The 13,647-nt window shown below is 36.2% G+C and overlaps 1 protein-coding gene across 3 annotated transcripts in view; it reads left to right on the top strand.

Moving 5' to 3' along the window:
* Positions 1-2,915: 2,915 nt before the first annotated feature.
* Positions 2,916-13,647, top strand: part of sptlc3 (serine palmitoyltransferase, long chain base subunit 3) — a 23,913-nt gene continuing 13,181 nt past the window's right edge. For 2 of the 3 annotated variants that reach the window (XM_016552082.1, XM_016552081.1), the window contains exons 1-6: positions 2,917-3,374; positions 3,973-4,173; positions 6,158-6,312; positions 7,196-7,344; positions 12,220-12,344; positions 13,478-13,571. In XM_016552082.1, coding sequence (XP_016407568.1) covers positions 3,264-3,374; positions 3,973-4,173; positions 6,158-6,312; positions 7,196-7,344; positions 12,220-12,344; positions 13,478-13,571 — 835 coding nt within the window. In that variant the 5' untranslated portion in view covers positions 2,917-3,263. Of the gene's footprint in view, positions 3,375-3,972; positions 4,174-6,157; positions 6,313-7,195; positions 7,345-12,219; positions 12,345-13,477; positions 13,572-13,647 lie in introns of all 3 variants that reach the window. The other variant, XM_016552083.1, reaches the window with a different exon arrangement.

The following is a 13,647-nucleotide window of genomic DNA, read 5'->3' as shown; positions in this document are numbered from 1 at the left end:
CACGCAAAGAACAGTTTGTTAGCACGTTTGGTGCGCACCCGGGTTCGATTGACGTCTGAGTTCGGTACGTTTGGATGATGTGAACGCTGTCTTCCGAATTCGGGTGCACACCCGCGAACCGTACCCGAGTCCGCTTAAGGGGCGTACTGTGAACTCCTGTACGCAATCGTACCAAATCGCAGAAGTGAACCGCTATTAATGGCGTATTGTTTGATAAAAATGTGTGTGTGTGTGTCACTCCATTTTCCTGTCGAGCGTGAGCGCGCTGCATATATCATTTCTGTACGTCTTCAGCGTTCTTTAGAGCATTTGCAGTAACGTTACCGTAAGACAGACGTAAGTGCCGTTATGTACTGAAGCTTTGGGAAAAAAAACAACGGTTAAAAAACATAAATATAAAAGTGAAAATAGCAATGCTAAGCCTTCTCCTGCGCCTTCGTTACTAAGCAACGGGATAAACAGCTGCTGGCTTGATGACGCAAACGACCCGCTGTTCGGACCTAAATAAAATAACATGAACGCAGGCCAGCGGGGGCAGGGGGAGCAATCAAACTCCGGTTCGGACCAGGCAATCGAACCATTAGCTTGGTAAAGGGGCGTTCACCTACCTTCTGCATATAACGCTAAAATAATAAGCGTTTTAACATAAGCATATAAATACCACCTTTAAAAAGATGTTAAATACCCAATGAGATTATATCAAATGTAATAAAACAACAAGGCATCTCGTGCATCAATAATTTTAAACCTGATAATAACTGATAAGTCATTAGAGGTCCATAGGAAGGGTGCAAAGAAACACCTGCCATACAAATATGAGATAAATAACGAGTGCTAATATTAATAAAGCTAATGATGCTTGACAGATCTAGGCTAGCACAGCTCCCTTAGCACGAAGTCTCTGGCAGAGGATTGGGAAGCTCATTGGATGTGAAGAAATGAGGGATAGAGGTGGACAGAGGGGACGGTTTAGGGTTTAGTGAAGAGGGATAGAGAGGGCGAGCAAGACAGAGTGGGGCTGTGGTTAATTAGCAGTGACAGTTCCACAGTTGGTCCAACATTGGTTCAGACAGCTGCAGGCTGCTGCCAGCTATACCAGTGCCACATGTTGCCATTCTCATTCTCTTCATTTCCATCTAGATAGATCTGTTCCTCCCATTCACTCACTCAGGTGTTTCTCTCTCTCTCTCTCTCTCTCTCTCTCCAATGTTGTGTAATTCTAAATGGGTGATTTTTTTTGTAAATAAGCGCTTTTGTAAATTACAAAAAAAAAATTCTTAAGTTCAAGTTCAAGTTGCTTTATTGGCAGGACAGTATTGCCAAAGCATTTTAAGTATATGTAAAATACATAATAATTACAGCACCAATGTAATAAAGGAGACAATAAATGAGTAATAAATAAATGCAGACAGTATCTTTAATATTAATTATAACAATTACAATTATGCACAATAAAGAATATGTAAAATAAACCAAATTAATACAATGGATTAACCATTTCGTATGGTGTGCATGGTGTACACATATTTTGCAGCTAGTTTGGCTGCCATGTCATCCTCTCCAAATATATAGCGGAGTTTCTCTTTTTCGTCATTTAGAGTAAAGAATGAAAAATTCAGTGCTGCAAATTGTGGAAAAAAATATGTCCCTTGTAGTGGTGTACTTGGGACAGACAAGAAGAAAGTGTTTCTCATCCTCTATTTGATTCAGGTCACAGGGTTTGCATTGTCGCTGTTCTCTACGTATCCAGGATTTTTTATGTCTTCCATTCTCTATTTCTAAGTCGATATTTTGAAAGAATTTGTCTTTCTTTTCTTGTTTCTTTCTTTTCTTGTCTCTCTCTCTCTCTTTTTTTTTTTTTTTTTGACCATCCAAGAGCACAAATCCATTGAAGAGTTAAGGGAAGGAAAGTCTGGATTCAGACTTTATTCATTTGTGTAATCACAATGACTTCTTGTTCTGTGGCAAAAATTCCCACATTCAGCTGAATGCAGTTGGAGTGGTAGATATGCAGAAGGCAGCAAAAATATTTAAAGATAGCTCATCTTGGATACCAGGAAGAAAAGCATTTTCGTGTCACTTTTGTTATAAATCATGAATTGCAATGTGAGAATCATACATAAGAATGTTATGGAACACAAAAGTATTTAGCTGAAATAAAAAAATCCTTTCATAAACTTAATATATCTTATTGAGAGGGAAAAAAATAAAGAGAGAGAGAGACAGGCAGAGCTCCTCAGTGCTGTTATTATTAATAATGAAAGCTAATGCTAATGAAAATAATGCTAATTAAATGTAAATAAAAAAATATAAATGTTAAATTAACTTAAAATCAGAAATGCTGCCTTGGAATCTAACTGAATATAAGTTTAAGTAAAATTACTTAAACTAAAACTGAAATCAATTTAAATGAAAGTGACATAAATATAAAAAAATAAAAGAAATGTTAAGCACATCACAAAATTACTAAAACTTAAAGTTTTAGAGTTTGGTTTGCATTATAATAGTATTATAAATAATACTAAAAATACTAAAATAACACTGTAAATAAAATGAACATAAAATAACAAAACTAAAATAACATTTCCATTTGTCTTTCTGAGGGGCCTCACAGATTGAAGACCCTGACAGACACTGGCCACGTTCACACAGCAGCAGAATACTGTTTTCAATCCCAAAAATTGACAGTGTGAACGTAGCCACAGACTGGGGCCCGATCCATAATTCATCCTTTGTTACTTGTTCTTAAAACAAATTAACACAGTTAAATTATGGTTAATGTAAACTAAGTAAAGTGAGTAATTTTTCATTCTGTTTTATAATAGGCCGTAACATTGACATATTGCACCACATGCATTTTTCTGCAGTGTTTCTCTTTTACCACTGACAACTCGGTTTTAGTGGCTGCAGCCGTTTTAGTTTTGCTTTTCATTTATTATAAAACACATTCAGACGCAGATTCAGAACGACTGTCGCCCAGTTTAAAACTACCAACGTGTCTTCACTGCGCCTAGAACTCCTCCATTGTCACCAACGAAGCTGACAAAGGCAGCGCCCAGTCGCGTCGCGTCGTTCCTCTGATGTCCGTGAATACTTCCTGGTCCAAAGTTGTGTGTACACAAATCAAAGTCAGTTGAGCATGTAGTGGGATGGTGAACTCACATTACGGAAATACACTTCAACGGACACACACACTTCTGTAAACTGAGGGACAGAGAAGAGAAGTTAAATAATTCATTCCTCAGTGCTGACGCTTTGCAAACATGATACGAGCAGATGAACATCATTTACGCAACGGAACCCTGAAGTCTCATTCTGACCAGAAACAACAGGGAAGCAACAGTTTGAAAAATGGATATCACGCAACTGAAAAGGTAAGTCCAAGTCCGTCGCTTCTGCACAATGCGTCAATTTAAACGTGTTATTTTAAAAATGAAAGTTACAATACAAGGGGTGATTCTTAAGGCTGACTCGAGTTTAGGTCCGATTCATTTCAACGAATCGGTTCGTTCAGATAGTTCTTTTAATGAATCCCTTCGAAAGAACGAGTCACCAGTTCGTTAGTCATCACTTAAATATGTTTAAACTCCATGCGCGATTTTGGTAATGAAATAGATGTTTACTCTTATGAAAATAGTTGCATTATTAACCATATAGTTTAACTAAAATTTGTATTTGTAACCACAGTCAAAACACTGGTGGATTGGCTTCTCTCTTAATTTAACTGGTTTCAATAAAATGGTATTTTTATATACTATGGTATTTGTCATTACAAGTGTCATATTGGTTATGAAAGATATTACTTAAGCAAACTTAGAAATTACATTTATTATTAAATTATGTAAATAGAGGTCTTTAGTTTATGTAGTAGCCTATATGTTTGAATGTCATTTATCTATTAAATTGCAGTGGAATTAAAATAATATTTGAATATAACTTTTGGATTATAATGTTTTGTCAATGATATTTTAGGTGCAGAAAAATGGCAAGGGAGACGGTTTTCATCAACCTCGAGTTAGGGGTGAGGATTCATTTGAGGAGGCCCCCATGTGCGTGGCTGTCCTGACATACATGGGTTATGGAATCGTCATCCTGTTTGGCTATTTCAGGGATTTCTTAAGAGCTGTTGGCTTAGAGAAGTGCCATCAGGCCCAGGAGAGAGAAGAGCAAAAGGTAGAGTCACTCTCCATCTAGCATATTTCTCAAACTGTGGTAACCATCATGTGAAGAAAAGTTAGTATGTTCCAGTTTGTCTTGTTCTAGTTTTCATACACTCTGGGAAGAAAATATTGTTTTATGATTATTTTTAGCTTTACCTCATGTAAACCCTCCACTGATTGGTGGAAGGTTTTTTTTAATTTTTGGATCAGAATAACAACTTTCTGTGTGTCTATAAATGGCAAATATTCAGAGAGTTACATACTTAACATTTGGAAATAATAACTGTAAAAAGATGAGTATTTGTTAAGACAAATTTATTGTCAAACACAAAAGTGTTTTCTTTCATGTCATGTAATTTACACACTGTTCACTATGGAAAATCTCTATGATATGTGTGAGGTGATGCCAGGGAGGTTAAAGACGCAATTAAACCCCAAAGGAGAGTGGGTTCATTATTTCTGCTCACAGTCTGTCCACTGAGAATGCCGCCTTCACAAAGATGTCTCTTTCATGCACATTTCTAACTCAAAGCTGGTGGCATTACATTAGATGTGATTATTCAAAGGCATAAATTGAGTTTTTTGAAGTTTAGTTGACAAGATTATGAAACGGTAAGCTTTCAGAGGGAGTCGCACCTTTAGCAAACTTAAATGTTTACAATTGTGAACACATTGTGGATTTCTGCTCTGTGCTTGCCATGTTTTCCATGATCAGTGTGAATCACCTCAGCCAAATTGGCAGTGTCTAAATCTTCTGGGCAGTTGTGGATTAATGGTTAGAGAGTCACACTTGTAGCCCAAAGGTCGCGGGTTCGAGTCTCGAGATTGTGGGTGGGGTGGGGGTGAATGTAGAACGCTCTCTTCCACCATCAATACCACGAATGAGGTGAGACCCTTGAGCAAGGCAACGAACCCCCATCTGCTCCCCAGCCGCCGCAACAAAAATGGCTGCCCACTGCTCCAGGTGTGTGTTTACGGTGTGTATGTGTGTTCACTATTCACTGCTGTGTGTGTGCATTTGGATGGGTTATATGCAGAGCACAAATTCCAAGTACTTGGCTACACGTCATGTCACTTTCACTTTCATTTCTAAGCTAGCTCTAATCTGTAAAGTACACAAATCAGTAAGAAGTGAGTGTAACAGACTTTTCAGTGAAGGAATGCTGATACAGCACCGATTAATATCCGATGAAAATAAATATATGAACTGGAAAAGAACTGGTTTTACTTCAGCACTGCACATTTCACAGAGTGTGCTTGATATGTAGGCCCATACACTCCATTAGCATTTAAGAGCAAAATTTACATGTGACTTCAAATGATCTCACAGCATTTGTGTTCTCCCTTTTCCTGTTTAACAGGGGTTTCTACATTGCCGTTTAAGTCACACACCAGCAAAGCTTTAAACTGTGTACTTTGTGTATTCTTTGTGTTAAATGAGAACAAAATAAGTCTATGAGAATCAGTAAGAGCACAGTTTTTTGTTTAAGCTTTCTTGGTGTCTTAAGAGAACGCTTTGAATGTGTGATCTGAAACGCTGGGCAAAGAGCAGACACCTCCTCAGTGACCAGAAAAACTTATGAGTGACAGTTAAAAGCTTAAGCAAAACTTGTAAAAGTCAGGTGGCAATTTGTTGCGCCTTTGTTATTTTCTGCTGTCTTAATTGTCTTTTGAGCAGTTCAAAGAAGTTTAATAAAGGCAGCACAATGAGGATTCTGATTAGACTCTCCCTTGTTGTTTTGGAGTTTATTTAAGGACAAGATGTGGGTGAGTCTCTTAGGACTCTGATACTCACAGAGCAGATGGTTTTGAAACATTCACCCAGTTGTAACTACCCACGTGCAAATAGTGTCTTTTTATGGCTGATCTTGGGTCAGCCGTGCCTAATTTTTTTATGAATAGGGCATATTGTGGAGGGTAAAGCACAAAATACTAATGTTAGGTTGTTTTAAAAGTGCTTATGGTCATTATGTTGTAACTGATTTCTTGTATTACAGGACTTTGTTCCCCTTTACCAAGATTTTGAAAACTTTTACAAACGGAACCTGTACATGAGAGTCAGGGATAACTGGAACCGGCCTATATGCAGTTTACCCGGTCCGGTTTTTGATATCATGGAAAGGGTCTCAGATGATTACAACTGGACTTTCAGGTAGGTCTATGCTTTGCATTAAAACAAATAGTCATGACCCTGTTGAAAAGACCAGGATATGTTTTAGGTGCCGATTCCTGCAGGATGTTTGTGTCCTTGCAAGGATTCTTAACTAGCGTAACCAGCAAGTTGGTCAGCCAACTTTTTGGACCAGCACTATCAAGTGAGAAATATATTACAGTATGATATTATATACTATTATATGATACTATATACTAACATATACTATTTTTTTAATTAAAGTATTAAAGAAATTTATAATTTTATTCTCTTATAATACTTTCACCAAGGATGAACTACATTAATAAAAAGTGGCAGTAAAGACTTTTACCGAAAGATCATGTGACACTGAAGACTAGAGTAATGTATGCTGAAGATTCAAGCTTTTCCATCAAAGAAATAAATTGCATTTTAAAATATATTTAAAGATAATTATTTTATATATTTAAAAAAAGTTATTTTAAATTCTAAAACTATTTCAAAATATTAATACTGTTTTTACAGTTTTTCAATCCAATAAATGCAGCCTTGGTGAGCATAAGAGACAACTTATTTCAAAAACATTAGAAAATCTTACCCACCCCAAACCTTTGAATGGTAATGTATATGAAAAAATATTAAAGTATCATTTCATTAGGGTAGAAATTTATTAATATTTGATAAACTAATATGTTGTGTCAGTTATATGATTATGGCTCATTTTTCCTATTTTGTTCTGTCATTTCGGTTCATGTTATTCACTTTTTCTTTTAATGGCTGCACTTACTCACACTAACTGCTGCTTTGTAATACACACTCCTATATTATACCCATTGATTTCAGTTCCAGCCTGGAACAAGAAAAAATTGTCAGCAACTTGGTTGATGTGTTACTCCTCTGACAGGTTAACAGGGAAAACCGTTGAGAACGTCATAAATATGGGCTCCTACAACTATCTGGGTTTTGCTGAAAACAATGTCGACTTCATGAAAACCGTAGCAGACGAGACCAGACAGTACGGGGTGGGCGTCTGCAGCACAAGACAGGAACTAGGTATGTGTGTGGCTACACCGCAACCGAAACACATCTACAAAAACAGAAACAGGTTCAACAGCATCCAACATTGTTTGCGTAAGAACAAGCATATTAGGTTGTTGAGCAACTATTTTGGTTTAGTTAATGCCATCATTTACCTGTCTAAAGCATTTTTTCCACTTGCGATCAGACCTGCTTTGAGCATTGTTCATAGAATTCCTTCTTCACAAATACATGACAAGTTTTTTTTTTTCTCTCTGGGTGATTTATTAGATAGATTGATAATTTATTTGTCCTCAGAGAGGAAATTCATTTTCACAGAAGGTGCGTATACAACACAAGGACAAGTACCCATTATGTACAAACTTGTCACAATACATTCACGAACAAACAAAAAAAAAAAAAGGCCCAACCTGTTTTTGAATTTGCAGCGCAAGTTGATGATTGACTGAACTGTTTCATATCTCTCTCTACAGGTTTATTACATGTGTTGTGATTCATTCAATGACCCATAATGATCTTCCTCATATTTCCATGCTGAAATATATTTGAATCTATTTTAGGTTAAAAGCTAGCTTGTTTGCACTAAGGCTAAAAGGTGAAATGGTTATCTGGGTGCATGTAATTTTTTTAAAGCACTCATGTTAAGGTTCCTACAGTGATAGAAAACCAGGCTTGTGATTTCCAGGCTTGAAAAAGTCTGTAGTGAATATATATATACATATATATATATATATATATATATATATGTATTTTTAGCTTTATTAATGCTAAGCTCCAAAACATTTAATCGGTTATGAAATTACTCTTTGTGAGTTCAGTCTCTTTAAAATGAATTTTAAAAATGATTATTGAGTAATCACAAACAACTTCCATGGAAATTCATTGGTAAAATGGGAAGGAAATCCTTGCTGGTGGTTTAAAGATTAAACCTGTTCAGGCACAGTTGTAAGTACTTTGGTGTGACGGATGTTCTAGGATCTGGTTATTCTGGTTTGTTGAATGTCACATTTTTCAGCTGCTTCATGACTGTTGCTACCTGTTCTAACGTTAGCAAGGCCGTAAAACATCCCGTGAGCACAGTCACGTTAAGTACACATGACAGTAAACCTGGAAATATTTTGGTCACTGTTTTATTTCACTTTTTCTCTGTCACAACTTTTCAATCTCCTCCTCTCGCTTACACAGTTACACAGTAAAAATACACACCCCTCTTAATGATATAATTGTGTCATCAGATATCAGATCATTTGCATTGCAAAGTAGGTCATCTGAGATCTTTTATTTTGCGGTGCTATGCAGTGACAGTGGTGAATCTAAACCAAATACCACATCAGAAACAGACACAGAAAGAACATGTGATCATGAGGCATGGGAGTATTTGTGTGTAAAGTCGTATCATTCATTATTCATTTGAGGGATTCATTTATTTTTTTCTGCATCTCTCAGAGGTTGTCGTTGCTTTTGGATATATTTTTGCAGGCCCTCTGTAAAATGAGCAATAACAACTAACCCCACGACTCCTTATTAAGATGCAGTTCCTAATTAGACGCCTGTGTATGTATGTGCGTATTAGGAATGGGCATTTTTAAATCATTTTGTAGAACTCTAAAACATAAAAATGAGTAAATGATTATTTGAAAATTCTTTATTTTATTCACAAACATCACATCACCAGTGTTTTAAAAAAGTATAAAATAATAATATATAAATTATACATTATGAAAAAGTAAATATATGAAATGTGCAAAATATGAAATAATAAAATAAAGTTTATATTTATAGAAATAAAGATGTATAAATAACTTCTTCTTTTTTTTATTCAAATGAAAAATATTAATTAATCTTGTTTTACTTAGTGTTTTACTAATGGGAGATTTGGATTTCTGAAGATGTTGTTGCATCTCCCTGGTTACATTAGATTACTATTTTACAGATAACCCATGTGATGTTGGGTAATATGTTTTTAACTATAACATTACGGTCATAGTTGACAGCATATTTTTGTTCCGACTGCAAGATCAATAAGGTCCGTGTTTGTTTTTGGTGATAGGTTTTAAGGCTGATGCATCAATCATTTACAGAAATTCTGCCTGTAGGATTGTCTTTGTGTCCTTAGAATTCATTATTGTGTGTGTGTGTGCGTGTGTGTGTGTGTGTGTTTTCAGTCACCATGGACTATTTAAATGTACAAAGAGTTTATAGGTTTAACATTGTTACAGCTGCCAAACACTAATATCACTGAAGCACGTGGCACTCAAGTATGAGTTGACAACATAATGGGCCATCTAAGTGTCACATTTGCATTGTAACAAGAGCTAAATGTTTCACCATGATGATGTGGGTGGCAAATGTTGTTTGCTACACTATTTTCCTATGAGACAAAAGTTGTCTTCCTCTAGAAGTTTCTCAAGTGGCTTATAAACCAGAATATTGGAATGTGAAGCTTGAAATGTGATGTTAATTATCTCATATGAAAATGTGTCTGTTATTTAAGCTGTGATGCTGTGTAAATCATCTTTTTACGGTTTGGACTACTGTTTTAGGTTGATAAACCTGTTTACAGGTTTAAAAATGTTGTTTAAAAAAGTACAGTGTTTACTGATTTTAGATAACATTTTAGATAGTTGAAAATTTGTATATGACTTTACACAGACAGGATTAATAAAAAAACTTTATTATATTAGTCTCATGTTAATGTTTAAAAGTATATGTTATAGTATAATATGTTAAATAGTATGTTAGTATTTTAAAGTACATAAGTTTACCTGTATGTAATGTTTATTCCAGCGCAGTGCCTTGTCCCACTTTCAATGTAAGTAGTACTGTAAACATGATTTTCTGTGGTAATCTGTGGTCACAGATGATGTTGTTCAGACTTAATTTGTATTTAACACTGAATGTCGATACAGTTTTCAGAGACGTTCCCATTCATTTAAATACAATTAGGTTAAGATGCTTTGAGAACTTGCTGTTTTATGGGCAGTTTCTGCTTGTGTAGGTGAATGAGCTCTTCATGGGTCTCTCTCTCATTTCTCACTTCATTAGACTACTACAATACCCTGGTTAGAAGTCAAGACCCTTATGGGTTTCCTTCTGTAGAGAGAGCTTCTCAGTTATCACATTGAAGTGCAGTGTAGTCGCCCGACCCTGATTCAGGTTTAATCAAACACATCACACTTCAGCTGCCACTGTGAGAGGGAATGATTGGAGGTCTGGAGTAATCAATCGTGTTTTAGAGAACAAAGCTCTCTATAGGAATCATGTAAAAGGAGAGGTGTTTTCTCACGGTACAACCACTCGTGACTACTGTCTTATTCATTGGGAAATATATCTTTAGCCAGAATTTCTTGCTTAAAGCTATTAAACATTTCTAACTTTCAGACCATTATGGTATTTTTGGCACTTTGATGCACAAGAGGGGTTCATGGGATCAGGAAATGATGCCCACATAAGCACCGTGGCTGAGCATGCACATTAACATGGCTACAATTATATTGTGTTTTAAAATTTGTTAATTTATATTTGCATGGATGTGTTTAGAAATTGTGCATGAACGGGATGCAGAACCAATTCAAATCGTTCATCCAAAAATGAAAAATCACCCTCATTCACCCAATTAATTTACTCGCCACCGTGTCGTTCCAAAACTGTATGACTTACTTTTTTCTGTGTAACTTAAAAGAAGATATTATGAGAAACGTCTTAGTGTTTTTGTCCATACAGTGGAAGTCAATAGTCATCAAAACGGTTTGGTTACCAAAATTCTTCAAAATATCTTCTTTTGTATTCTGCAAAAATGATGACAATTCATTTTTTGGATGAACTCTCCCTTTAAAGTGAGTCAATTTCTGGATTTTTCTCAACAGTCGTGTTTAGAAGTGATAACTTCTGTCTTTAGGGCCTGTTTATTTGGGTCTTCAGAATGTAATGGCATTTTATAGTATGAATGAATGAATGATGTATTTATATGAATGAAGTAGTTATAAATAGTAGTAATAAAAAACACTTTAGAGATTTATGGCACATATCTATAGCCGATCGCTCTATCTATATTTAACCTTTAAGGCACTTTGGGTCACATTTTATCTCACACTATCAGATGTTCTGTTTGTTTTTGTCTTCTTGACATTTATGTACCAACATTATGGTAGTATTTCATGTCTGCAGTTATGTCTTTAGTCTCTGAAGGCACCTACTGAGTGATTAATAACCTTTCACCTCGCATGTTCTGACAGATCTCATTTGTTTCCTCCATGCTGACCCTGTCTAAGCCTCTAAAACTAGAAAAGCTAAAGGAGGCATGCAGGAAAATCTAATTTCCTTCAAAGCTGTTGGAACACCCAATCTGGGAAAGACTGTGGTCTAATGAATTCTTAAAGTGTATATCTGAGCTTTCTGTCAACAGTGGTGTGAGGCATTTTTTTCTTTCCTTCTGTGGCCCTCATAGCATTAAGCTAAGCTAAAGATGTTTTTACCAAAAGCTTGTTTAATATCCATGTAAAGTAAGTAAAATAAATAAGAGCAGAGAGGGCTACTTTGATCTTTTTTCAAAATGCTTCTAACTCTTGTTCACTGTCCTGAATGCCTTCTTTCGTGGATATGGATAGTAGTGGCCTTGGATTTTATTTTGATTTTATTCAAAAACCTCCTCAAGGTATTAACAATCTCAAGAACGGATTCAGTCTCTCACTTTTTCTCACAAATCACTTTCTTCTTCAAGAACAGTGGTCTTGTGGTTAAAGAAAGCAGTCAGCACAGTTGTTCCGGACATTCTGACCTGTGACATTTCCTGCTCCCGTTTAGTGTAATGAAAAAAGTCCAAAGAGATTCTTGTAAAGTCATTTTGATAAAGTGTCAGCTTAATAATACATTTCTTTATCTTTTTAATAGGCAACTTTAGCATCCATGAGAAACTGGAGCGACTTGTGGCGGAGTTCTTGGGGGTGGAGTCTGCAATGGCGTTTGGAATGGGTTTCGCCACCAATTCCATGAACATTCCGGCACTAGTCGGAAAGGTCAGCGTTTAAAAATTAATCTTAAACGGTGTCTCTTTAATTTTTACATCTGTCTTAAATCCCTCAGTTTTATCTGTTGAAGTGAACTCACAAGTGTGGTATTAATCTATTATCCCTGGGCGCCTGCAATTACTTGCTACTATAAACAGTTTTTCACACACCACAGAATAACCCAATGAACCAGCACACTAAACAAACCCTTGTTAAAAGTAATGCCCAATCAGATAAGCAAACACAGTTAGAACTGACTGTTTGTTTAGGGTGTCTCATTAGGGTTTGTTTATGATAGTCTCAATGATGTGGTCAGTCATAACCAGCTCAGATGAGAAGACCTCAGGCTCTAGATGAGATCCAGAGAGCTAGGGGAACAGCAACCAGTTAGATTGCGTTAAGGGGGATGTTTTTCCTCAAGGAAAGTCTTCATGATGTTGTGCCATGGAGGTATTGGTTAAGCAGTGGGTCCAACAACTTATGCCTTCTGGAGGAGGTGTCAGTTCAAGGCCTCTCAAGGTGAAGAGGAGATGACAGCAACCATTGTTGAATCAGGCCATGCTCTGCAGCTATTGAGACTTTGTCATCCAGTTCACATTAGAAGATCCAAACATTAAGAAGTCCAGTTTATTTTAACAAAAAAGCACGGTGACACCTAGTAAAACTAGGGATGCGGGTTCTATTCCCAGGGAACAAGTTTAGTCATAAAATGCGCTAATTACTCAGTAGTGTTCCCAGAAGTCCTTGTAAAACATTTATGTCTTTGTAGACTAAATATAAGGACTTAATTTGCAGGGAGGGTGGGACATTCGCTTTCAGTGCTATCAGGCTAAAGTTAGCATTTTCCAAGATCTCCTACTGCACCTTTAAGATTCAATGACAGTAAATGAGGGAGAGAAAAGAAATAGATAAATAATCAAATAAAATAAGAAAAAACGATGAAGAGAATGTTTTATCATTTGTAGCTCTATTTTATTCTTTTATTTTCACTCTTTATATTGTATTGACATTTATATTGTAGTAGTGGTTATTTGTGATATTTCTGAATGGACCCTAACAATATTATTCCACACATCGTGTTATTGATGGATTCCTGCTTTAAAATGTGTTCAGAGCCGTGCAGTAACAATGTCTGTTTCCAGGGCTGCTTGATCCTGAGCGATGAGCTAAATCACACATCCCTCATCCTGGGAGCCAAGTTGTCGGGGGCAACCATTCGAGTCTTCAAACACAACAGTGAGTACATATTCAAAATATTATGAAATTCATATCCACTAGGTCACGGTGTGTTCAGTTATACATGCAACTGCTC

Source organism: Sinocyclocheilus rhinocerous, unplaced genomic scaffold (assembly GCF_001515625.1).
Source record: "Sinocyclocheilus rhinocerous isolate Xijiao unplaced genomic scaffold, SAMN03320098_v1.1 scaffold1156, whole genome shotgun sequence".
NCBI classification, from domain to species: domain Eukaryota; kingdom Metazoa; phylum Chordata; class Actinopteri; order Cypriniformes; family Cyprinidae; genus Sinocyclocheilus; species Sinocyclocheilus rhinocerous.
Note: the sequence above shows the minus strand (reverse complement) of the source record. Positions and strands in the feature narration are given on the sequence as shown.